Genomic DNA, 25,947 nt, shown 5'->3' with positions numbered 1-25,947 from the left:
CAGGACCTAGTCCGTGGGTGAGTTGGCAAGACTGTGCCCCTTGGAGCCTCTTGTCCACCATCAAGCCCACCTTCCTCCCAGGTGAGGGGTCTGTGCCCTCAGTGGCCAATAGAAATGCTCAGAGTTGAAGCCCCATGCCTTGCATGTCGGGCCCCTGCCTCCTCTAGCAGTGGTGAGTGCTTGACCCCCTGCTGGCCTGGGAAGCCTACCTGGCCACCACTGACCAGCAAGAACTGGTTGACAGAGTTCAAGGGGTCATAGGATTCTTGTGCTTAGCAGCCCAGTATGTAACCCACTACACCACACCGTAGGGATCTTAGTCTAAGGCCCGTGAATAGCCAAACTGGTCCCAGAGAAGGGGTGCTGCCCTGAACCTCATCTCCCCTTGCAAACCCAACCCCAGCAGTCGGGTCAATGCCGCTCATGCTGACTCCATGTGACCAAAGCAGAACTTGGCTGCAGGGGGCTTCCAGAGACTGCTCCTTCAGGAGCAGATTGCCAGCTTTCCTTTCGAGGCTCCATTGAATGGATTCAAACCTGCAACCTTCCAGTTCACAGCTGAGCGCAAAATTGTTGATGCTGCCGGGAGACTCAGTCTCCTCCCATTGGCACCTGACTCCATCAGCACCCGACTCGCTCACTGCTATGGAGCCGATGCCTGCTCATAGCAACCCTAGAGGGGAGACCCCATAGTTTCCTCCAAGACTGTAAGGCCCATCTTTCTGCAGAGGAGCAGATAGTTTATAACCTTTCAGATCACAGCCCAAGTTGTAACCGCTACGCCACCAAGTCTCCTATCTGCACCAAAGCTGACACCATGTGTTCGATTCATTTCCCTTCCCATAGCTCAGAAACTCCATTTGCTTCTCAGGGAACAAGGAGAAGGGTCTCAATATGCACTGACTCTGCCTGTGTTGACTTTCTCAACACAACCCCAGCCGCTGTGTCCTCCTCCTCCTCCTTGCTGGCGAGGGTCACTTGCCCCCTCTCCCCGGCTTGTGGGAGCCCTTGTCAGATGGGCAGCTCTGGCCCCTGCAGCTGAAAAATGAAGCCGCTGCTGTTTCCAACCATCCACTTGGAGGTTAAGTGTTTGTCCTGACAAATGCTCGCCTTGGAAGATGCCCTGCCCCACCCCCGCCCGATGCCCTGGCAAGATCACATTGAACTATTCAGGGAAAGTATTTACTGCAGGCCAGGAGGAGAGAGCGCCCCTGCATTATTTATGACGGGCTAACAATACCCATCATATGTAGGATGTATTCGGACATAAATTAGTGATGCTTGAAAACGCCGGTGGTCCCAAACCTATTAGGAACTCTGACACATATGTAAAAGCACGGCACAGCGTTCCCTCCTCCACGAGGCTGGGAATTGACCACAAGACCACTGGACAAGGAAAGCCAAAATCTTTAACCTCTTATTTGCCGTCAGCACTCTGTGCGAGTTCATGTGCAGCTGCGTTGGGAGGCTTGGAAAGCCCTTCCTAGTTAGGAATCCTTTTCTCCTGAGCGAGGAATGGATATTCACATCCATGGGGGTCCTCGCAAGCCCAGACCAAACTCACTGCCATCGAGTCAATTCCCACTCAGAGCAACCCTAAAAGACAGAGTAGACCTGTCCTGTAACTCTTTATGGGAGTAGGAAGCCTCATCTTCCTCCCAAGGAGCAGCTGGTGGTTTCAAACTGCTGATCTTGAGAATCAAAGCCCAACATGTAACCCAGGATGTCACCAGGGCTCCTACGGAGGGCTTACTATGCGCCCAATGGCCCGGTTAGCCTCTGGACACCCTGGGATGGTGGGCATTTGTATCCCCATTTTACAGATGAGAAAACGGAGGCTCAAGGCCGCGCAGCTTGTACGTGGTTCTGGTGGACTTTGAAGCCAGGTCGATACAATTGCCAACTCCTGCTTCCTTCCCTAAATTCCCCCGCCCTCTAGGCAGGGACAGGAAAACCATTCTTGGCTTCTCGGCCAGTTAATGATTTATCACCACAAGGATATTGCATAACGAAGAACCACAAAACCAGGGGCCTAAAACAGTATCCATTTATTTTTGCTTAGGAGTCTGTGGGCTGGCTGGGCAGTTCTGCTGACCCAGGCTGAGTTCGGCGGATCTCGCCCGGGCTCTCAAGTGCATTTGCAGCCAGCTCTGAGCTGGCTGGAGTCGGGATGGACCACGTCCTCCCATAGTCCAGCCTGGACTGCACAAGGCACTGGGGAGGGCACCTCGAAGCTTCTTGAGGCCTGGGTTCAGCACCCTCATATTATTACTTGAGCCCCAAGGCTAGCCTAGACCCCAGCAGGTGAATTGGCACCTCTTGCTGTGGGGAGCTGTGGAGTCACGTGGCAGGAAGGGGGCGTTGGGGAGGGGATCAGAGGAGCCACTTCTGCAGCCGTCTGCCCATCTCTGGGGGGCTGGCTTATTCCTTTGGGGGCACCTGCACCTCAGAAGCTTCAGTTCTCTCATTCCTTCCTTCCTCTGTGCCTGTGAGGAGCCCCTTTCTCATCCTACGAAGTGGGGCCCTTCCCCTAGGAAGAGGAGCCTTGATGGCTTAGTCCTTACATGTTGGGCTATGATCCACAATGTCGACAGTTTGAAACCACCAGCAGCTCCACGGGAGCAAGGCGAGGCTTTCGACTCCTGTAAAGAGTGACAGTCTCAGAAATACCAAGAAGCAGCTCTCCCCTGTGCTATAGGGTGCCTACACGTGGGCATCGACTCGATGGCAGTGAGTTTGGCTTTTTTCGGGTCTCCCCTAGAGGTGGAGGGGCACATGTGGTTGTTACTGGCCATCCTGGTGGCCCCCACACATGCTGGCCAGCCCGGTGCCACCTTCATGATCAGGGTCGATCAGACCGCAGGTGTCACACTGGCTGGGCTTGGAAAGTGGATTTTCAGACCTCTCTTCCAGTCTGAGTCTGGAAGATCCTGAGGAGGACAGAGGAAAGGAGGCCGGTAGCCTCAGTCAGACCACCTGTGGGCTTGCTGTCCAAGCTGTCTTCTTCCACACCGAAAGTCCGAGCCTGCCCCCCGCCCCAGGGCCATGAGGCAACAGGGAGGAGTCCGAGGTTAAAGACACCCCACAGGAGCCCTGGAGTTCACCCTCTGGCACGGGAGCGGTGGCTGCTGCCAGCTGCTGCCCCAGTGCCTCTCACGCATGAACCAAACTCCCATCTCCATCTCCGTGTCCTCTCAACTCTCACTGGCTATTTCTTTTTCATGAGCTTGCTGGCCCAGCCCTGTCTTCCCGAAACCTATCTGCCCTTTCCACTCCTTCTCCTTCCCGCACTCCTACCTGCTGTCCCTGCACTCTCCACGCCGCCCCCAGCCATCTGCACCTCGTGGAGCCCTGCCACCTGGATCCGGCTTTCTTTTCAACCCTTCTCCCAAACCACAAGCCTGTGGGTCTAGAGAGGCCCTTTGGCAGAGGGCCAAAACAAGTCCCAAGGCCAGCCCTAGGGCCCGTGAGAAGGTGGCAGGCCACGTCCCTGGACTCCTGGCTCCACAGCAAACACAATGCCAGCCAGAGATGCTCTGTGTGGGCAGAGGAAATCCTCAGGAAGGACCACTCTTCCATGTAAGCAGAAAAAGACCCATCTTGGTGCGGCTTCTGAGACCCCTGGAAGGCCTGCTCCCCACACCCTCACACCCTGAGCCTGCTGATGATGCTGACGGTGTCTTGATGTTTTTTTCATCACGCTGCAAGGACACTCAGTCCCCTGCTAGACTGAACCACTCACAGCAAACAACACACACATGAGGTCCCTCCAGCCCCGGTCCAGTTGTGGCCTCCCCGGGCAGCGCAAAGGGCCAGCTGCTGGCAGGAGGTACTCTCTGGACCTGCCACCCTCTCTCTGGCTCGTCTCTCCACTGGCTCAGATGCATGCAAACATGAGAAGGCTTGACTCTAGAAGGGGAATTGGTGGGGGTAAGGCCAGACCTCTCTGTCGAGTAACCTGCTGCAGCTGTCGTGGCCTCCTCCTTTTTCTCTCTGATCTCTGGTACCCTGTCTGTTACTCTGTGCTGCCCCCTTTCTCACCTCGCCTTGACTAATGAATCACCACTAGCCTTATAAACTTTGCCTCCAACGTCTCCACGTCCCAGCCAGAGATCTGCAGAGCAGGTGCAGAGAGACTCTGACCACACGCCCGTGTCATCATGCTGGACAGAGCCCTAGCCCAGGAGTCAGCCGTCTGAGGACACAGATGCTCCTGGAAGCTTCCCCAGGGGCAAAGGTTGTGGCTGATGAACTTCTCAGGCAAATTAGACTTTCTTGACTAGAGGGCAAGGAGCTTACTGGTGCCATGGGTTAGGCATCGGGCTTCTGATAGCAAGGTTGATAGTTCAACCACCAGCAACTCCTTGGCCGAGAAGAGGCTGTGTGCACCCATAAAGGGCCTATATCAGGTCACTATGTGTCAGAATTGACATGATGACAGTAGGCTTGGCGTTGGTTTTTATAAAGAAACCTCGAGTCTGAGGAGGCATGGAGAGAGGATCAAATGTGGAGAATATTCTTCTCCTGGTTAGGGACAATCAATGACTGAGAGGTCACTCCTCAAAAGCTAGACAGCTGTCTAACTGGATAGATGGTAGATAGGTGGGTGGGTGGATGGATGAGTGAGTGGATGGATGAGTAGATAGATGGTAGATAGGTGGGTGGATGGATGGATGGGTGAATGGATGGATAGATGGGAGATAGGTGGGTGATGGATGGATGGGTGGATAGATGGTAGATAGGTGGGTGGATGGATGGATGGGTGGATGAATGGATGGATGGGTGGATAGATGGTAGATAGGTGGGTGGATGGATGGATGGGTGGGTGGATGGGTGAGTGGGTGGGTGGATGTTGTTGTTAGGTGCCAGTGGTTCAATTTCAAATCATCTGATCCTATGTGACAAAGTAGAACTGTCCTGTGGGGATTTCCGGCTGGTCATTTATACAGGAACCTACAGCCCAGTCTCCTCCTGGCGGCACGGTGTGGGCTGTGCATAGAGCTGCTGAGTACCAGGCCCACCGTTTGCACTGGCCCGCCACACTGTGGGAGAAAGGTGAGGTTGTCTGCTCTCGTGAAGGCCGCAGGGTCAGAAACCCACAGGGGCAGTTCTACTTTGCCTTCAGGGTTGCTATGAGTTGGAATAGACTCAATGGCAATGAGTTTTTTGGGGGGGTTTTTTTGTTTTTCTTTCTGAGTTTTTCCCCTTCCAGAAGAGCATCTGAGTGGCTTCAAATTGCCAACTTTTCCCTTAGCAAATGAGTACTTCCATATTGTGCCACCAGGGGTAGATAGATAGGTGAGCGATGGATATATAGAATGAGATAGATACATAGATGATAGATAGCATGATAGATTCAATGATTGATACAATGATTGATATATAGATAGAATGATAAATAGAATCGATAGAATGATAGATAGGTCTGTAGGTAGGTAGGTAGGTAGGTAGGTAGGTAGGTAGATAATAGAATGATTGATAGGTAGATAGATAGGAGTTAAGTCAGTAAATAGGTAGGAAAGTAGGTAGGTAGGCAGCCGATGAACCAAACTGACCCTGAATCGCCGCACCCATACATACAACCATGTAAAACATTGCCCCGCCCTGAGCCATCCTCATACTGCCTTGCTCGACTCCATCCAGCTTCATCTTAGATGGACTGATGCATTTCCCTGTCCCGAGTCTGACCCTTTGAGGGTGAAACATGCAGGAGTGGAGCAAAGACAAGTCAGCCCACAGGACCTCAGAGGGGACCTGGGCTTGGACCAGAGCTTCCCTGATGTCAGTTCATCTGCGGAGCCCAGGGGTTTGAAACACATGTCCCCAGGGAAACCTCCATTTCTCGGGCAGTAATTGATTGCCACCTGTATTATTCATCACAACCCCCTGTGTCTTTGCGTATCTGCTAGCCTCAGGCCTTAGTCCATAGGGGAGAGCCAACACTCACCTGGGTCAGCTTATTCCTACCAAAAAGAAAGGGGGGAGATGGCGGAGAAAGCACGGGGCACTGGAGCCCGGGCCATCCCATTGTGGGTCACCGTATGGTTTGTTTATGACCTTTGAGATAGAACTGAGCTCTCAGACCAGGTTGCCCCCAGGCCTCCATGAGAGGAAGGGTGGTCAAGAAAGACCATGAGGGCTGTCGACCCATACACCCCACCTAACCACCACACAACACCACCGCACCACCATCAACCACCACCACCAGCTACCACCACCATCAACCACCACCATCACCAACCACCACCACCACCCCCACCAGCCACCACCACCATCACCATCAGCACCACACCACCACCACCACCACCAACAACAAAACCACCATCAACACCACACCACCCCCACCTCCCTGCTTTCCTCACAGAGGAAGGAGGCAAAGGGACCGAGCCAAGTGATCTCAGAGAGTCTGAGCAGACTCTGAGGGGCCACAGAGGCCGCCAGCATGGGGCTGTCACATCACCGCCACACTCCTGCAACTCAGCATTTTCCCAGAGATGGATGCATCCCAAGGCGGGTCCAAAGGTCCTGCTGCAAAATCATAGAAACCTTTATAAAACAGAAAGACCGCCACGTGAGCCTAACGCTTCTCAACCTGTTCTTCAGGGAGGTCTATACCTTCTCTAAGCCACTCCCCCACCCACCCACCCCGCCCGAATTCTGCCCTCCCTGATGGGCACCACATCAGAGGGGCAGCTTTGGGGGCACATCTCATGGGCCCTTTCCATGTCCTTTGAGTTTAGAGAACAAAAAGGAATCTGACAGGCCAAGGTCTGGTTGGGGGGAGGATGGGGGAAGGTCTCCCAGTGAACTTCTCAGAGCACAGGCCCTGCTCACCTGGAGGACCGGGCAGGTGCTGTGTCATGATGGGGGAAAGAAAGATCCCTTTGCCCAACTTGCCCAGCCTTTTCCTCAGCAACAGGGTTTCCTGGAAACTGCTTTCTAATAACGCCCCCCCCCCCCCCAGATTGTCCTGCGTCCTTTGAGATAATCTACCAAGAGGATCCCTTCGGAAGAACAAAACCCAGTCACTATATAAAATCCCTGAAACCTTCTGAGCCCCCTGCTTCACCGTGGCCTCATCTCTGAGGTCTTCTCCAGCTTCCTGGAAATGCGTGAGCCAGCTGAGAAGCCCCCTGCCACGCGGGGCGGCGTTCCTGCTGGAGACCTAGTGCAGAGCTTCGGCGCTTTGGGAAGAGGGCCACTTGAGTCTTGCTGAAAATGTCATACTAGCCCTGACCCCCAAATAGTGTTTTCCCGTGATTACAAAGAATATGCCCCCACCTTTTTATTTTAATGGAAGACCCTCTGGCAAGACTGAGTCAAGAGTATGACTGAGCACACTTACCTCGAGCCGTCACCGATCACAGACACGTGGACAGGCATTCTGTTCGGAATAAGCCCACCCCCGCGTGAACCTGAACCTTGGTGGCCAAATGTTGAGAGCGAATCTCCCACTGCACCGAAACGAAACACAGCCGCCCAGCGGCCTCCGTGAGAGTGCTCCTCTGTGTCCCGAGCCTTCGAAAGCAAATGCGTGCTGCTTCTACAAGTGATTTAAAGGGGTCAAGTGCAATGCTGTAGCCACACCACCCCCATTCGCACCGTTTGTGGCCTGGGAAATGGCGATGTTCACAGCCATGTGCCAGTTTCTAGAACATTGTTTGGGCACGTGTCAAAGCTCTCCCCTGGCTCTTGTCTTCCTCAGCTCCAGGTCGCTGAGGAAGCATGGCGCACATGGGCAGGTTACGTAGCTGCTGCCCTGCTTTATGGGTTTGGGGCCTTGCCATATATTCGCCACCTTCATTGCCGGAATGGCATGGGTCGCTTTGGCAAGATATCGGGAAGGCAGATGCACTGGCCCACTCCTCCCTGCAGATGGGTGAGTGTTACGTTGTCTTTCATTTCCCCTGTATCATTTTCCCTGTAGCTATGTGGGCAGGTGCGTATAGGAAGATGCTTGGCAGCACAGGGGATTGAGCACGGAGCTGCTCACAGAAAGGTGGGCAGTCTGAACCCACCATCACTCCCTGAGGAGAAAGACGATGGAAGAGGCTTGTGCGCAGATTGACAGGCTGGGGGACGCTTCTGCGGGGAGCGGTTCTGCTCTGCCAACGAGTCAGCATCCTCTCCATGCAGCGGACGTAGGGGGTTGGGGGAGGGGGGTTCTAAAAGGCTTATGAAGAAATTGATTGAAAAGATCATGGAAATGGGTCATGGGCCTTTCTTTGGAAGCCCCCCTTCGCCCCCCCCCCCCACCAATCTAGGTAGGAGGAGCCCTGTTGGTACCATGGTTCAGGTGCTCAGCTGCAAACAGAAAGGTCAGCCACTCCCACCCAACAGTCAGTCCATGGGAGCAAGGGATGCCACGCTCCTTCCCTAAAGGTCACAGCCTGAGAAACTCTGGGGGGCAGCTAGCTCTGTCCCGTAGGGTTGCGGAGATGAACTGGCCCTACGGCAAAGAACCTTTGTATGGGTGTGTGGGTTCACAAACACAACATGATGGAAGAGAGGCTCCAGAGTGATCTGAACCCTGATGGGGCAATGCATTAAGCACTGGGTTGGGAGCTGAAACGCCAGCAGTTTGAACCCCCTCCCCCTCCAGCCACTCCATGGGAGAAAGACATGGCAGTAGATGTGCAGCCGTGGGAACCCCATGGGCCAGTTCTACTCTCTTATCGGGTCACTATGAGTTGGCGTCCACTCAAGGGCAACGGGTTTCAAGCATCCCTTTCATAGTTTTTCTCTCCCCCCACCCCCACCCCTTTCCCCTACCCCAAGAGGAAGGTTTGGGTTCAGATGACACCATCACTCTGTCACTTACTTCAAGTTTCATTCTGTTGGCGGGTCCCTTTTGTGAGGGTCACATGGGTAGAAGCTTTGATTTTGAAAAAGTAGGTTCTTTCAAAAGAAGCCTGTGTGGCCCAGTCAGTTAAGCACTTAGCTGCTAACCCACAGGTGGGCAGTTTGAACCCACCAGCTGCTCCACAGAAGACAGAGGAGGCAGTCTGCTTCCTGAAAGATGACAGCTTTGAAAACCTTTTAAGGTGACTCTACTCTGACTCTACTCTGTCCTCCAGTTTGGTTTACGCAAACTGGTCTCATTTCAGCTCAACGGTAAACAATTCTAGAGGATGACTGGAAAGAGGAGGTGCCTAACCAGATGTCTCCTTGGGCACCTGGGGTCCCGTTTCCCTTCACAGCACCTTATTTCAGAGACAAAGAATCTTGACAACTGTAGTGGTTCACAAGCAGATGCTGTCCAACAGGCCCCTTCCCCCCTCCCTCCCTCCCTGCACCATCAGATGCCCTCCATCACCAAGAGACGCACTGGGGAGTTGCCAGGTATTGACACCTGGCCAATTTGCACCATAAAGCCTAACGGTCTCCTTCCCCTGGGATGCCTCTGTCAATGTTGCCCATGGGTCCCTGTCTCGGGTGTCGGTTCTCACCCTCGACACTGACACTTCTTTCTTCTCTCTCCCTTCAAGCATGCAAACGCAAAGAGCAAGAACCAAACAAAGACCGGAACAATTCCCAGAAGAAATCCCGCCTGGTCTTCACCGACCTCCAGCGCCGAACCCTCTTTGCCATCTTCAAGGAGAACAAGCGCCCGTCCAAAGAGATGCAGATCACCATTTCCCAGCAGCTAGGCCTGGAGCTCACCACCGTCAGCAACTTCTTCATGAACGCCCGGCGCCGCAGCCTGGAGAAGTGGCAAGATGACCTGAGCACAGGCGGCTCCTCGGCCACCTCCAGCACTTGTACCAAAGCATGATGGGAGGACTCTCGTCGGGCACAAGCCACCTCCGAGTGAGGACAACAGATACCAAGAGGAAACCACAACACCGGATTCTTAGCTGGGGCCCTTCACTGGTGATTTGAAAGCACAATTCTCTTACCAAGAAACTTCTCTTCGATCTGTAATCATAGGCCAGGTGTTCTTCCTTGGTTGTTGGTTTCCATGGCCATGGAGTCCAAGTGCAGGCTGAAAAGTAACCTCTGAACCAGACACTGTCCTCGGAGCATGCTGAGCATTCTAGAAAGCCAAATGGGGCCTTTCTTGTAAGGAGCTACATCCAGTCTGGTGTCAGCCAAACTCAGGATTGCTTACCAGGTCAGCAGTCCCAGTCTGAGTCTGGTCAACCTCTTGCCATGAGAATTCCCAGGAGTGACAGTGAAGACTTGGCCCGTGTATGGATTCTGAGTTGGAGGCCCCCGAGATGCTGTACGGTAGAGAAGACTCTGGCAACAAGGACGGCTTCATTTGCTTTCCCAGTGCTTAGCACCATCATACTCCAACCCACCAACGCCCACAGCCATCACCACACACAACTATCAAATGATAATTACTGAGCACAAAATTTTTTAAATGGAAGCTGAAAAGAACCACCCCCCCTACACACACACATGCACCCTTACCCCAAACCCAAGGACCCGTTCTTCCAACTCAGGCATCTTTTCATTGAATTGTTTGGAGAGCTTTTCGGTTGATCCAGCTTACAACGTCCTTTTCCTTACCTCCTGGATATCTCATGTGGTCTTGGATCTGCCACCAAAAAAAAAAAAAAAATTAAACAAAACACAACAAAAACCACCGGATCAGTTCACTTGAGCGTAATGTATCAAGCACAAGGAAGACAAAGAGAAGCGACAACGGCTCTGGGGTCCCCACACCTGCATTTCCAGGGTGCCGCTGCCGGATTGCGAAGTCATATAGGGAATCGTGGGGAATATGGCTTCAAGCACATTTTTTTGCAGCTTGCTACAAATCCCGTGTTTGTACATCATGCAGACGCACAACTCAGGAGGCCGACTCAGCTGCTACGGTACACGGAGCCAGTGCAGCATTGTCAAAGATCTAGATTTTTTTAGATCCTTCTATACCCTTCTCAGTTACTCATCATCATCATCATCTTCGTCTGATTCTTCCTCCTGTGCATGAGCCCCCCCACCTTATGGGGCATCTTCACCCTTCTAACCATCTGGGTGGTCGCTCCTCCATCCAATAGCTAGGGATGTTTTCAGTGTTTTGTAGCCAGAAAAAAAATTATCAAAAAAGCCACCGTACGTGTTACTCACCGTACGTGTGACGACCGGCCACCTCGTCCTCAATCCTGTCCCCAGTGGAGGCATCCTGGTGGCAGTGCAGAGTCAACCCGGAGAAAACACAGCACACCAAAGACGCAGGATACTTCCTGCCTACCAAAGACACTTCTTACTTGCCATTTTCTAGCCTAAAAAATACTGTGATTACTTTTAGAAATCAGAAACAAAACCCAAAACTCGGCAACTCCAAAAGGCATCCAGCCCTTGCATTTGGCTCGCCGGAGGCCTGCCGGAAGTTCGCCATTGTCAGCCAGAGAGGGGCCTTGCCGCCAGCTCTGGTTCCTGGCTTCCTCCTCCCCACTCCCCCCAGTGAATGGAAGAACCCACAGGACGCTGGGAGATCACAACGGTCCCGATGTGCATATTTACCAGTGAACGGCCCCAGGCAGACCCCCCCCCCCCGGGGGGGTGTTCTAAGCAAGCCAAAAAGCTGCAATGTTGCTTTACAGACACTTGAGACTGACTCTTTTTTATGAATTACTTAATTGAAACCAAAGAAACTTTTTCTGCACCTACTTCTGCAACAAACCAAACTGTCCCATGCAAATGAAAGAAAGAAATGATAAGGAAAACCGGAACATCACCACCAAGACGGAAGCACGCCGGAGACACAAAACAAAGCAACATAAATAATAATCCAGCGAAGAAAACAAAAACCAAACCCGTGAGACGCGCCGCGCTGTGTTCAAACAGGCCTCTTGGGACATTTTTTGGAAGCAGATTTTAAAGAGAGAAAAGGGTTGAGACAAGATTAGGGAAAGCCTCGTGGCTGTTCCTTCGCCTGACAACTCATGCGGTACTCTGAAAATTGAAGATGGTTTTTAATTTGTGCCTATGCTGTTTTCTCAAAAGAACACGGAACAGAGCAACGGAAACCTCAACAGCTACAATACCAAAGATGAGGATTTCTCACTCCTTCCTTTTGTTCAAGTTCATGATCGCCTCTTGCCTGGCTAACATACTAATAGGGCCATTGATCTGTGTGAAGGTAATCAATTTTGTTTCCCTGAGCCACACAAGGAAAAGGGTCATTTATTTGATTGTATTGTTTCCCTTTAATTCTGTGTTATGGCTTTCCGCCCCACGTGGAATCTCTCTCCAAGATCCATGGGCTCCAAGTTGGAGATGTCAGGATACGGAATAATTGTCTTCCCGCTGCTCAGCCGAGTGTGGGAATAATATTGCCACTTGAGTGTTGTTGGTTTTGTTTTGCCTAACCCTTAGACTTGGTTCCTTCTATGTTCAGAGTCTTACCATCAGGAGAGGGAAGGGGAGTGAAGGTCTGGGGTAGGGGGTCTTAGTGGCCCATCCTCCCCTAGCCACCGAACCAAAGAATTTGTAGAGGAATTTACAGCCTCATCATCATGTGATTTCTACACCCTAATAGGGCTTCATTTAGGGAGGGGGGGAAGACATGTAAAAAACCATCACCCATTTCTACTTTTCTATTCGCTTTTTAAAATTCCGCTGTAAAGTCGCATTTCTAAAGAAAGAGAGAGATATAATATATGAGTACCTATAGAGATTCATCTTGACATTGGTAATAACTCCAAACGATTGCTGTCCAGGCCCATGCCATGTTTTTGTCAAGTGTTTCTGCTCACTCCCCATCTCATTCCGGGATCACTTCACCGCTGGGAAGGATTTGGAGCGTTCACTTCTCTGTGCAAATGACTGGGAAAGGTCGAAAGTCAAGTTCAGACATGTCAACATCTTACTTGCTGATAAATGGACCCATGGATCAAAGGAGTTGTATTTGTATTTGGAGTCCTCTGTCCCTTTGACCCAACCCAGAGTTGGATCCCTGGCAGTGAGGGAGTCATCTCCAGCAACTGCTGGGGAGGCTCAGCAGTCCCACTGGCTTCCTACCACCTACTGGAGTTGAGGCGAGTTCATAGTCTGTCCCACCAGTGTGGTCCAGATCCCACCCCTCGGTGAGTCAATCCACAAAGGGGAAGTCCAGCTCCGGTTGCAATGGGTCGATCAGGTTTCCTCAGGGTGGCACTTACCATATCTTACACCACAGCTGGTGCCACTGGGGAGAAAACGCCACGCAGGGTTTAGGGAGAGTGTTGGAGCTCCTGAGCACCCCTTCCTAGAGAGCCCCGTTGTCTGGCTGTTGTACCTCCTCCTCACTCCCACCACGTGGGTCTCCCTTTGAGGAGCTTGTGGCCCAATAAGGGGATGTGGATTTCCATCTCTTTGTCATTCCTGGACTTTTCCTTTGTGCCCCTTCTCCCTTGCTTGAGCTTAGGTCTAGGTAACCTGTGTCCCCAAACCTAAGCAAGAGCATTTCTAATCAGGGAAGTGACCCTCCCCCCCCCACTGTCAGTTCCCAGTGGGCATTTCTTAGGTGTCTTTATGGCTCGAGGCCAATGGAAAGGATGGTGCTTCTCGGGTTGGATTGAAAAAGCGAGCCCGCTGAGCTCCGTTTGTGATTCTCGGACGGACACGCTCATCTCAGCATGTGGGTCTCTGACATCCTCTGAAGATCACTCAGCCCAAAGAGGCTGCCTTTGTGACCTGGCATTTCAACCTTGGCCCAAGCAGGTACAGTGATGCACACCCTCCTTACTCCTGAGGTCCAGAGAGAGCTGGTCGGATGTAAAGGAGACCCCTCTCCTACCAGATAATGTCATGCCAAAGAAAAGTGCTTGCTTGGCTTTGTTTTTGTTTTTAAAAAAGGATCTACATACATATATAAATACATGTATGTATCTATATAAGCAGGGATCAGACTTCTTAAGCCTAGCAAAATTAAAATAAACTTTTAAAAATTGAAAGAAAAAATTTGCCAGAGTGAAAGATCGTGGAATTTGATCCAGTGGGTTTGCTCAAGCCTTTTCATTTTAGTTTAGCATCAGAATTCAGAGAAAATGACTGCATAGACTTGGCTAGTGTTTAAGATCCTTTTGTTTTTTTAATCCAAGAAAAACGCTAGGCATACCTCCACCATCAACGAGGAAAGGGATGATGTGAAGGGACAAGTCACTACCAAATTTCATATTCTGGAGGGAACCGAACCTCACATGCTTGTCAGCTGTTAAATGAAGGCTCTTCTTCTCCCCTTTACTCCCTTAGGTAAATAGGCTTGTTTTCAATATGATTTTTGTACTGGGAATGCAATTCTTTCATCCCAGAAATCCACAAATAAAATAGAACCAATACATTTGTTTTTTTAAGTAAAATAGCAGCCATGAAAACAACACTAACATTTAAAGGCCTTTCCAGAAGACAACAGAATGTCCTAGTTGTCCCATGCAAAAGTGCAGACAAGACGGAGCCATAGAGGACAGGGAGTGATGCTGGCTTGCTCTGACAGGGATCGGATAGGAGCCTATCTGCCGCTCATCTTGTCCTTCCAGCTCTTGGCCACTGTCGGCTTGGGAAATTGAAACTCATTTTTTTGTTTCAAAGTACAACAAAATCAAAATTAGGAAAGTTACTTAAGTTGAACAGATTTAAAACAGGTAACCTTCACCTGAGTACAGCGGCAGGGAATACTCCCATTGACTAAAACATCGGTGGATTTCTAGGCTTGTCTGGTGGTTACCATTAGCAGAGTGGTACAAGAGCAAACCTTGTGGTGATGTGGATCGTCAAAGGGCTGTATCATTTCATTGTTGTTTGTTTGTTTGCTTGTTTTGAATATAAGCACAGGCAGGGTCCCAGTGCTGTTGGAGATCAGAGGGCACATTCAAAGGTTAAGGGAAAGAGATGATAGCATGTGGCAAAGCCCCAGACACGGGCTTGAGGTTTGAACATCGCCCCTAAGATTTCTAACAGGTCAGAGTGGCCTCTTTGTGGTTGTTGCTGCTACTGCTGTGTGATTGCGACTCGTTAGCCTCCCTGGAAGAGTGGTTGGGAGTTGGTAGACTAGCAAAGATTGAACTGGTATGTCTAGAACTTTCTGATATTTATCAGCAAGACTGGCTAGGTTAATCTTTGTGTACCCTTCAGGTAGACCAAGCCATCCCTGAAACAGCAGGAAATTCTAGTGGAAAAATAAGGCAACTGAGCCCTTATTGGTGGAGGAAGGGGTATCCCAGTTTGTTGCATAATTCTCATAAGTTAATAACGCCTACTTTAAACATGGAGTCTCCATCCTATTTTCCATCAGTGATTGGTCTCTCTCCCATCTGGGGAGGAAGGGAAATGCGACTTTTCAAATGGATCTGATTCAGAATGTTCCAGAACCTGGACATTTAGGATGCTTATACAATACCAGGATGAAGATTAAAGTAATAAATGACGTTGCCTAGGTAGATGGCATCCACTTGAGGCTGATGGGTCTATTTTATGAATCCTATAGAGATCTTAAATGCTCCTTGTTCTCAGAGAGCAATACTACTTTTGAAAGTCAGAGGCAAGTTCAATCTTGAACGCAAACTTTCCTTATAGCCTTTTGTGTTGGGGTGATTGAAATTAACCAAATAATCATTTTGAGTGGAGAAAATGTGTTGAAAACAAACAGGCCAGAGGTTTGTACATTCCATGAAAGTCTTCCATTCAACTCCATCCTTCGCATGAGACATCTCACATCCGTCCCTGTAAACCTGGTAGATACATTTTCCTAAAGCATAGACAGTCTGTCGACTTAGATGTATACAGATTCAGATACATATTTAGACGTGCATTCTTATAGATGTCCCCACAGCAACCAACACCACCTAAATGTGTCTGTCTTGACTGTGTACATACAAGTATGGACAGACATGCCCGATAGATATGAACTGTAACCTGTTACAATAGATGCGTTCTAAATGATCATGTCACACATATGTGGTCCTTCTACAGAGCATATTGTTTTCATTATTAATTGTCATTGAAAGTCCAAAGTACAGCAAAGGAAAAATACAAGTATCCCAGCATCTTCCCTGCATACACTTGGAATTCCTTTCATTGGGGCACATCCAAGATAAACTCAGCTTTCAAAGAACCTGGGATATTGTTTAATCATTTGTGCAAAGAATAAAACAGAGCGCTTAATGAGTTCGGTTTAATAGCTTTATTCTGGATCTCTTGTAACTAGAGCTAAATCCAAAGACCTGAAAAGGAACCAAGAAAAAAAATAGAAAAAAAAAGAAAGAAATTGCTAAATAAATCGCAAACCAATGGGGATGTGGGCTATGGTTTCTAAAGGGTTAAGACAGTGGTGATGTGCATTGTGGGAATGGTGCTGAGAGTGGTGGTTTGTTCCCCCCACCCCTCCACCCCGTGCTGGCCCCATCCCAGTAGTCTTGAACTTGAGAAGGTTTCACAGGTTATGACTCCCTTCTGTGTTTCCATTCAGGCAATTGAAAGAGGTCGTCCACTTTGCCAGTCCAAAAAGGGTGAGAACACCCCTGACACTCACTCAGAAGAGTTTTTTTTTTTTTGTCTTCTTGGGTTATGACCCAAGAAGCTAAGTACCATTAATGTAATTAATTTATTTAAATTAGCTTCTAGGGCACACATGGATAGGAGTTGGGGAATTATTTAATGATCTTCCCTTAGTTTGATTGTACTCTTTGACCTTATTTATCAAAATCAAGACAACCTCCCTTTGCCCACCCCTTCCCCCTACCCCCACCCCATGGCGCATCCAAGATGCACAATTAGTCCCTTTTAGGATACTCGTGAAGGGTGGCTTGCTTTATAAAGTGGACGCATTCTGTTACAGACAGGGGAGAGATGCTGGTTACAAAAATGTAAAAGAAGAGTTTGAGATGTGTTTTTCCTTCTCTGATGAACTTTTTAGGTCATTTAAATGACAGTTGTTAAATTATTTAATTTAAGTTCACAGCCTCACTTGGTACCAGGCGACTGTCCCCTCTCCATGCCTGGGGGTCCTGAGAGCCTTCCGCGATGGTAACTTATTTATTTAACTTATTCTGCACCTGTGGGAGGTGCACCCTTTAGTGTGTGTGTGTGTGTGTGTGTGTGTGTGTGTGTGTGTGTGTGTATGAAAACAGAGAGCAGTACAGTTTGTTTGCCGTCCGAACCACAGAGCAGAAATCGGGTGGACAGGCAAGGACTTTTCAACCTGCAACCGTGCACCCACATCATGCAAGCCAGGATCCCGTCTGACCAGCCTGGACTTCGGGGTCTCTGTACACAGGCTGGAGACAGACCGACGAGCCAAAAGAGGGAAACCCTTACACTAACTGCTTCCAAGAATGAACTCTGTGTGTGTGAACCGACGAAACAAACAAACAAAACCCAACAGAACCAAAAGCAAACAAAAAACACACCAAAAATAAAAAAAGGAAAGGGGAAAAAAAGCAGAAAAAAGGAAAAACTTTCTATTTCTAGTGAGAACCAAAGAAGGCTACCTCACTGACTTTTTCCATTTGTAATTTTAATCGTGTTGATGATACCAAAGATACCAAAGATTTCTTTCTCTGTGCGGTCTGCATTTTCCTCATGCTCTTTTCCGATTGGAACTCCTCGCTCTGGCGTATGGTATATACAGCCCCCGTCAGACACCCCAAGGAAATTACCATCTAGGGGAAGGTGCCTGCTAAGCGGAAGGGGATCTTTTCTGTGTTTCTGCCCTGTGTCTGCTATCATCGCTCCCCCACGTTCAGGATGCAAGATCAGATGCTGCTGTAATTCAATTCCTTATGTTCCAATTCCAAATTGGTGGGAGTGGTCTCGTATAGTCTTGACCTCTGGTCCCTGCTTTGGGGTTCACGTGGTAGATGTCCAATGGCTGGAAGGCAGAAGCTCTTACCCATTGACTTGTAGACCTGGAAGAAACTGTAGCATCAGGGAGTCTAACGCCCCAAAGCCTGGAGCAGTAAGAGTCCTCAAAGTCAGGAAACTTTCTAGGTAAGCAAAGTCCCTGCCATGGTATCACACTCACCGCCTAGCGCTACCTCTGCTCCAGACAGGCCGCACCGTGGGCAATAGGAAGGGTCTTTAGCAATGAGCCTGGACTGGGGGTTGCCACTGAACATCTTCACCCTGCAAAGTGGCTGCAGGCAGCTTTTGGAATCTGTCTAGTTCGTATCAACGCAAAGATCCATAGTCTAGTTGCTTCATCAAGGTGTCCAGCCTTGAACAATTAGGGCTCATGAAGGGTTTTTTGGTCCTGGAGCATACCATTGATCCAAACCATGCCATCACTTTGAGCCTCTGCCCTACAAAGTGTGGTATAAATAAGCTCTTCATTCAGGGAGAGGAGAGAGTTAATTCTTGCCCCGTGGAGCCTAACTTTCAACGCATATTTTCGAGGTGAACATTGGCCAGGGTGAGGGAATTTAATGACCACTTACTCATACGGGGGCTTGAAGCCCCTCCACTTTTCCTTTTTGCTTGTAGGCACTTTCATTGCAGTACTAGGCAGGCCTGTTAGGAGAGAAGTTTCAGCCTAAGAGTGGATGCGGAAGGTTTTCATGCTCCTAAAGGAAGAATGACACCCAGATGACAGAAAAGGGAGTGTGTCCGTGGAGGATCCAACATTCTTCTTCTTTTTTAAAAGCTTTATGAGGCGAACTGAACTTCTTGAAGGGTCTTCTTTGGTTACCGTGACCTGATGAAGCCACCTTTTAGATCCATTCATCAAAGTGGTTTCACAGCCAAGGAATGAGTCATTCCCAGCTTTGCTAGACCGGCAGAAATCCACCTCTAGTCTGGGTGGCCCTTTACCAAGTACGACAAGTTTGTCTTTCGCATGATTGAGATATTTTTTAATGTTTCAAGGGACCCTTAGACAAAGTTGCTCAGAAAGGAAGAGACCAATGACCTCCCCTGCCCCCTAGGGAAGTTTAATACCTTTGGATTTCTTCCCCAAATTCCCACTGGAAATGGAATTCTCACCAGGCCTGGGAGCTATGACCCAGTTGGCCCAAGGCGTTAGCAATGAGTGCGCCCCAGTAAGCAGATACCACCTTCACCCAGGCTTTCTACCACCAAGCCCCTCCAAGGGGGGGCCTGGCAAGAGTGGTGATGATTGAACACAGAAAACACCCCCCGATTGGCAGGCCCCTTCCTCAGCAGCCCTCCCCCTCCCACCCCACCCCATCCCTCCCTCCCCTCTGCCTCATGCTTCACTTGCAAAGTGTGACGTAACCACGGGACGAGTGCCTTGCTTGAACCAAAGCAACGATTTAGCCAGTCTGGACTTCTCTGTGCTTTTTCTTAATCCTTCCTGTGAATACCTCAGCTTCAACTGGGCCTCCAAACAGTAACTTGGTGGGCTGATTGTACTGTGGTGCTTTGCAACGCAACCCTGCAAAGAACAAGATTTGTACTGATATACCAAAGGTTCTTTCTCGAAGTCTCCCTCCTGCCTCCCTGCTCCTTCCTCTCCCTTTTCTACTTCTCCACGGTTCCAAAGCTTTAACACGAACCTGGGCATGTTGGCAACGCAGGCCGCGCAATTCCTTACCGAATTTTCTCAGATATACCTCATAGATAATAGTGTTTAGAGTAATGTTATTATAGCGTATGTAATAAATTATTCACCGTTTCTTTTGGTAACTGTGATTTAAAAAAAGAAAAAAAAGGAAAAAAAAGCTTTATACGTTTTAGGTTGTGCTTTTGTAATAGAAAAAAAAAGGAAAAAAAGGTGCGCTTAAAATCTGTATGTTTGTCCCCCCCCCACCTTTGGATTTTATTTATTCTGGGGAAAGTTGGGGAAAGTTGCAGAATGAACCCAACGTTTACAGTTTCATACTTTGCTGAAGAAACAATCTGTGTTCATTTGCTCTGTTGGAAAAGGAAAAGAAACTATTATTTTCTACATTTGTGCTACTTGGTCTGAACAATTAATTGTTCTGTGTTAACAGTGTAGTATTATAATTAGCAACTGCCAATCAGTGCTATAATTTTATGCATGAGGCTAACGATTTAGCAGTGTGATGCATTGTGGTTCTTAATAGCAGCATTTTTTTTCCTTTCGTACTAGATCTCCTCCCCCACCCCCTTTGGTTTTAATGGGCTTTTTTTATGCATGGGTGCCTATTGTTTGTTAGCAGTTGTGAAACGGTTGTGTGTACATTAAACTGTGAAAATGCACACAGTTCAGCCTCAGACAGCGGGAATATTGGTTTCATTGGGAGATGTCTCACCTCGAAGATACCTTGATATTTGTTGGGATTTCAAACACGAGTCAGGTGGAAATTGGGTTCAAATTTTATTCCGAGGAAGCCCATTCCAGCTTTTGAGTTAGCCACCTTGCATTCCACAAATTGGGGTCATCACCCAGGTGTGTCTCTGTCATCGGGGTGGGGGTGGGGGTTGAAAGTGAGCATTGGGAAATGACTCAACTGGTCATTCTAAATGTCCATGCGAAGGCATTCCTTTGGCTTTATGTTCATGAACTCAGATCGGCATGGTTGGATGGATGGAGATGATTTCACCCCTGGAGTTTTTCTTGGGGGTTGGCCATTCTCTCTAGGCATGGTTTCTTCTTGTCTTATGTGGTTGGTTCCGTTCCCAGGAGAAAAGAACATGACACCAAGGTCAGGGACTCGCTGACTTGCTTGTCCATTCCTCTGGACAACCCCACCAACTGCCTCAGTGACCCGGGTGAAAACACATGGCCGCCGATCCTCCCAAGCTTTACAAGCAACTGTGTCTGGCTTCTTCCTCCGGAGTCAGGGATGACTCTGAATATCCTCTTTCCCACCCAAAATGTAACATCTGACCTGTAGGGGGTGGAGGCGATGGTGATATTTGAAACTCAGTTTCAGGAAACCATCTTGATTTAAACTCCCCAATAACCTAAAGCCCAGAGGTATATCTAAGGTGTGGCAGGTGTGAGGGGTGCCCCTGGCCAATTTCTGTTTATCTGGTACAGCCCACTGATCTTTATCAAACACGGTAGACACAGAGACTGGGCATGAAAGGGGCCGAGGTGAGCACTTGTTCTTGAGTGGAAATCCAAGGGGGTGCCCACCATCCAGAGACACTTCCAGTAGAAAAGGCCCAGACAAATTAGCTAGACAAGGGGGGGTGGGGGTGGGGAGGCCTTGCTGCTGAAATCTGGCTATCAACATCTATTTATCTTGAAATTGAGGGGAGCCACTTAGAACTCACCCCAGGCACCCCTTATCCTTGCTACACCCCTGATGAGGCCTCTAGATCGCCCCCCTCCCCAATCTTTTTCAGTTCTAGTGGATTTGACAAACTTTGTTTTTTCTTCTATTTGGGTTCTTGAGACCCACTCTCAAGTGACATACCTAGTCCCCAAGCCAATGCGCATGACATAAAGCCAAAGCAACTGCCAAAGCACTCGGTTTGCATAGGAGAGTGCAGCTTAGGACCGTGGTGGAAAAGCAGCAAGCAGTCTGCTGGGCGAAACAGTGACATTCGCCAACACAGAACACCTGTGCCACCAGTCCGTGAGCATATCCGGGAATGTGCTTTCAGTAATAACACAAAGAAATATATTTTTTGTTTAGGCCTTAACAGTAGACTGTGATCCAAAACGTTTTGTAATATAGCCATTGTGTCCCCCTTTTTCCTGCCCCCTTATTTATCTGCCAAAGATGGGAATGGAGACAAGAGGTTTCAGTCGGCTTTTGTAAGACAGTTAATGATTGTAATCTTGTTTAATCTTCCAGAAAGCTTTATATGTTCTTCCGCAATAAACCGCATCGATTATTTGTTTCAGGAAAGTTCTGCTCACACTCACAAATCCACAAAACGTTCCTCTTGATGCTGATATTGTGATGTCTACGAAGTTCAAATGCATTTTCAATCCAAAGAACTCAGACGAGTGTCTGAACCATGCCCGTGCCCAGCCCTGTTCTTTACAAGCAATGCATGGGTCTAGCTCACTAGATTTGCCAAGAAGACTTGCATTCTGAAATTCGAGGTATATTTTGTTATTGCCATTTTATGTCATTTTTTTTAATTTGTGGAAAGTGATATGTTGAATCAAGTGTAAGCGGAGTTTTCCAGACAACTGAAGTAGCTACATTGTGAATGTTATTTTGTTATTAAAGGGTTTTTACTCAAACATTTTTGTGCCAGTGGGTATCCTTTTCCATGGAGACACACAGAATTGCCTCCGCGTGGCCTGGGTTTCTTCCTTGTCCTTGTGGGGAAGGTGGTCCTGGCCTGGGAAATAAAGGGCCTCTGGCTGCAAGGTGGGCTGGGCGCTGGGAAGAGATCTTTGTGTGGAACGACTGGACCAGGACTCTCGAACTTCACTCTCTCATGCAATCCCATGTCCTTGAGCACACGGGGACATGAAGGAATACACTCGGGCCCATAAGAAAAGCAAACAAGAAATTAGCAGCAGGGCACTTTGTGGCCCACTAAGCACTCACCCCTCCCCACGTTGGACGACCCATTATGGCTGGTCCATTTAGGGAGTAGACTTACCTGTGCCATCCTTGAAGTGAAGCTGCTCCACCTTGACTCCTGCAAAAGGTCTGGGACCTCCCCAAACTCTAGTGTCTCTTCCAAACCAGAAACCCCCTTTCGACCCTTCATCCCAGTTGAGCAAGCCCATTTATAACTTCTACAGTCGATTATTTGGAACACAGAAAGGTACAGGGTGGGTTTTTCTGTTTCCAAGTTGTGGTTTAGCTGGCTTCTTTGCTCTAGAAAACTATATGCCAATAAAGAAGAGCCTGTCTTACCTTCAGCTCTGTGTCTTGCCCCCAGCTCAAGGCGCCATGCACAGTGTCCATGCAGTTGATCTTTCTCCAGCACGGGATGAAGCGTACCTATTGAGAGGCAAGTCATAACATAACCTGGGCCCATCAGTGCCAACTTAATTTCTGCCTGAAAGTCCTGTTAAAAAGGCATTGGAAGTTGGACCTTTCCGCATTTGCGTTGTTTTGCCTCAGTTTGGCATGTAAGTTAAGGGGGAACATCCTACTTAAGTACATCTTCTTAGATGATGACAGGGAATTTGTTACTTGAAGAGAAAGGTTAAATATTCAAAGGCTATCTAGCTACTGGCTAGATACTGATGTCACGAATCCACTCCCTGGAAGCTACACTATAGAGTATACTTTCCTTTCTTCGTTACGCCTTTACTCAGCAGAAACAGTCAGCGAACCTCTCTCCATGAAAGGTGGTAAGATGCCTGGCAAGTTGAAAGCCCTGAAACAGGAAAGCAGGCCACCAACTAGCAGAACATTAACGAACTCTTGAAGTCTGGCCAGCAGAGGATGGGGTCATCCAGGCAAAGCCTTGGCCTTGACCTCTCTTTTCACCCACATCTCCAATCACCATACTGTATCCCCACCCACCCACCCACCTCCAATCCTAGAGCAGTGCAGACTCTTCTCCCAAGTCTGCGATGCCAAAGAATTCCATTGGTAAAAGTAGTTAGGAATGGGCCCAACGGTTTTAGTTCTATTCATATCCTTTGACATGTTATCCGGAAAGACCAGTCCCTAGAGAAGGACATCATGTTTGGTAAAGTAGAAGGGCAGCGAAAAATAGAAAGACCCTCAGGAAATGGCCTGACACCGTGGCTGCAACAATAAGCTCACCCGTAATCACAGTTGGGAGGACGGCACATGACGGGAACCGTGTTGTCCTCAGTGTGACTATGAGTTGCAAAACCGACGCAATAGCAGCTAACAGCCACGGTGTTCTACATCCTTGCTCCTCTCAAAGAAGGTATTTCCCTAGACTGCAGGAAAACTCCCTGGTCAAGTTTTTCATTTCCCCTCCATCTTTCCTATTCTAGTATCTCCCCACCCCCAAAACTGATTGTTATTAGCACAGGTGTGAGGCCCAGGTAGATTTTTTCTTGGTCAGTGAATTCTTATAAGGGAAATGATAGTCCCCACCAAGGGAGAAGAGGTTCACTCTTTTTCCCTTCAGTGGGTTGTTCTGAGGATCTGAGAGAGTGCTGGCTGCGTCCTCACTTGAGGGTCTGACCTCAGATGTGTTTATTTTTGGATTCAAAACACTTACAAATTTCACCAACTGGCCTGTGTGGCTTGAATCCTTTGTCATCTATTGGCTCCTGTGTGGTTATTTAAAGATGATGACGACACGGGGAAGGGCAGAGGAGGTAAAGAGAGAAGGATTTGTCCTAGCTGTTTAAAGTGTTAAGGTGGAAAAGAAGAGACTCGTTACAGCCTGGAGAAGTGGCTGCAGAATGGTTAGCTCTCTTTACCAGAGCGGGCCTCCTGCCACACCTGTCAAGCCGGCTGTGACACTCAGCCCATTAGAAGGAACCCAATGATCTTGCGTCGGTGTCTACCCAGACTCCAAGATGGCAAGAGAGCAAAGAGACCTGTGCTTGCCGCTCCTTAAATGTCCTTGCTGTGATGGGGGTTATCACCAAAAAAATCATAAGGAAAACTTGACACCATTTTTTCCCAAAACTAATCTCCTGGGCATGACCTGCCATGTTTAAAAGCCAGAAAAAACAACCCCCTAAAAAATGCACTCTCCTGTTTTGCGAAAGAAAACCCATAAGCCAAGGACTCCAAATCCTTACTCTTTTTTTTTTACCCAGAAATGGTATTTCCAAAGCATATGATGACCCAGCCGTGGCTCCATCTCAGCCCACCGAGTCCGAACGTGCTGAAGGACTGCCCAGCCGTGGTCACCAGGGCCTCCCTTACATGGCTGCGTGCAGTGCAAGTGGCGTGAAGCCCACACGGACTGCCCCCAGACGCTCCCCGTCCTGTGGAAGGCTTCTGTACATGTTGCCAGCACTTCCCAGGGGCTCGTTTCCTGCCCGAGGCTTTGCGTGCGCCCAGCTTACACTGGATTCTTTCTACTTTCCTTCTTATCATGAAGTGGCGGAGCTGTAAATTCTTCGAGGAATGTCAAATAAACTGCTTGCTTCACAGACAGCGGCTCAGCAGCCTTCTTTCTCTCCACAGGGGACGGACTGAGCCCCCTCCCCAGCCCTGCCTGTCTGCGTGATTTCCTAGGGAGCAGCCTGCTTCCTGCTGCTGTGGGCAGGTGTCATCGAGGCAGCTGCAGCTCATGGTGACCCGGTGTGTCACAGAGTAGAACTGCCCCGTAGGGTCTTCCAGGCTGTAGTCTTTATGGAAGCAGAGCTCCAGGCCTTTCTCCCACCGAGCAAGCCTTGCAGCCAGCACCTAAGAGCTGAACCAGTGCCCCACCAGGCTGGAGGACTTCATTTTTTAACTTACCAAATTTGGAGATAGCCTATGCTAATCTGAGCCTTAAAGAGATGCCATGTAAGGTCAGGTGTGGTGAAGGAGAAAGAGAATTATATTATTGTTCCTCAGAGAGCGGAATCATGTGCACACACACGTGCACGTGCACGCGCGCGCGCGCACACACACACACACACACAGTTGGAACCAAGAGACACCAAATGGAATCTCAGCTCTGCCACCACTGACTTGTAGGACTTCTGATAAGTCACATAAGCTCTCTAAGCATCTATTTCTCCAGCAGTACAGGTCAAGGGCACTGTCACTCACTGCCATTGAGTCAGCCACAACTCACTGACCCTATAGAATAGACTAGAACCGCCCCTTTGGGTTTCTGAGACTGGAAATCCTCACTGGCTTAGATAACCTCAACTTTCTCCTGCAGACTGGTTGGTAGGTTTGAACTCCTGACCTGGTGGTTAGCAGTCCAACAAGTAACCAACTCTGCCAGCAGGGCTCCTTTGGTCAAGCACAGGATTAAGGCTACCTTTAAAATCTTTTTTGTCTGGTAATGTGTCAATAAATGTTGGGGGTATTCATCTTTTTAGTAGGTATCATCTCCTGGCTGATTATTTTCCACCTCCTAATGAACTCAAGAGTACGTCTGTTCATTTTAAACTTAGAGGCTCCTAGCTTCAAACAAGTCCCACAGGATAACCTTCGAGCTAAGCAAGACACTCAGTCCATGAATCACCAGCTGCCCTCGTCCTGACTAGTAGTTTTCCACACTGGGTCCTTATTT

At 49.0% G+C, this 25,947-nt stretch overlaps 1 protein-coding gene across 1 annotated transcript in view; it reads left to right on the top strand.

Moving 5' to 3' along the window:
• ONECUT2 (one cut homeobox 2) overlaps nucleotides 1–22,009 on the top strand; it is a 54,289-nt gene extending 32,280 nt beyond the window's left edge. Inside the window, exon 2 of the mRNA XM_075532724.1 lies at nucleotides 9,489–22,009. Coding sequence (XP_075388839.1) covers nucleotides 9,489–9,775 — 287 coding nt within the window. The 3' untranslated portion in view covers nucleotides 9,776–22,009. The remainder of the gene's footprint in view (nucleotides 1–9,488) is intronic.
• The last annotated feature ends 3,938 nt before the right edge of the window (nucleotides 22,010–25,947 follow it).

Source organism: Tenrec ecaudatus, chromosome 15 (genome assembly GCF_050624435.1).
Source record: "Tenrec ecaudatus isolate mTenEca1 chromosome 15, mTenEca1.hap1, whole genome shotgun sequence".
NCBI classification, from domain to species: Eukaryota; Metazoa; Chordata; class Mammalia; order Afrosoricida; family Tenrecidae; genus Tenrec; species Tenrec ecaudatus.
This window is presented reverse-complemented; position numbering and strand designations above follow the sequence as displayed.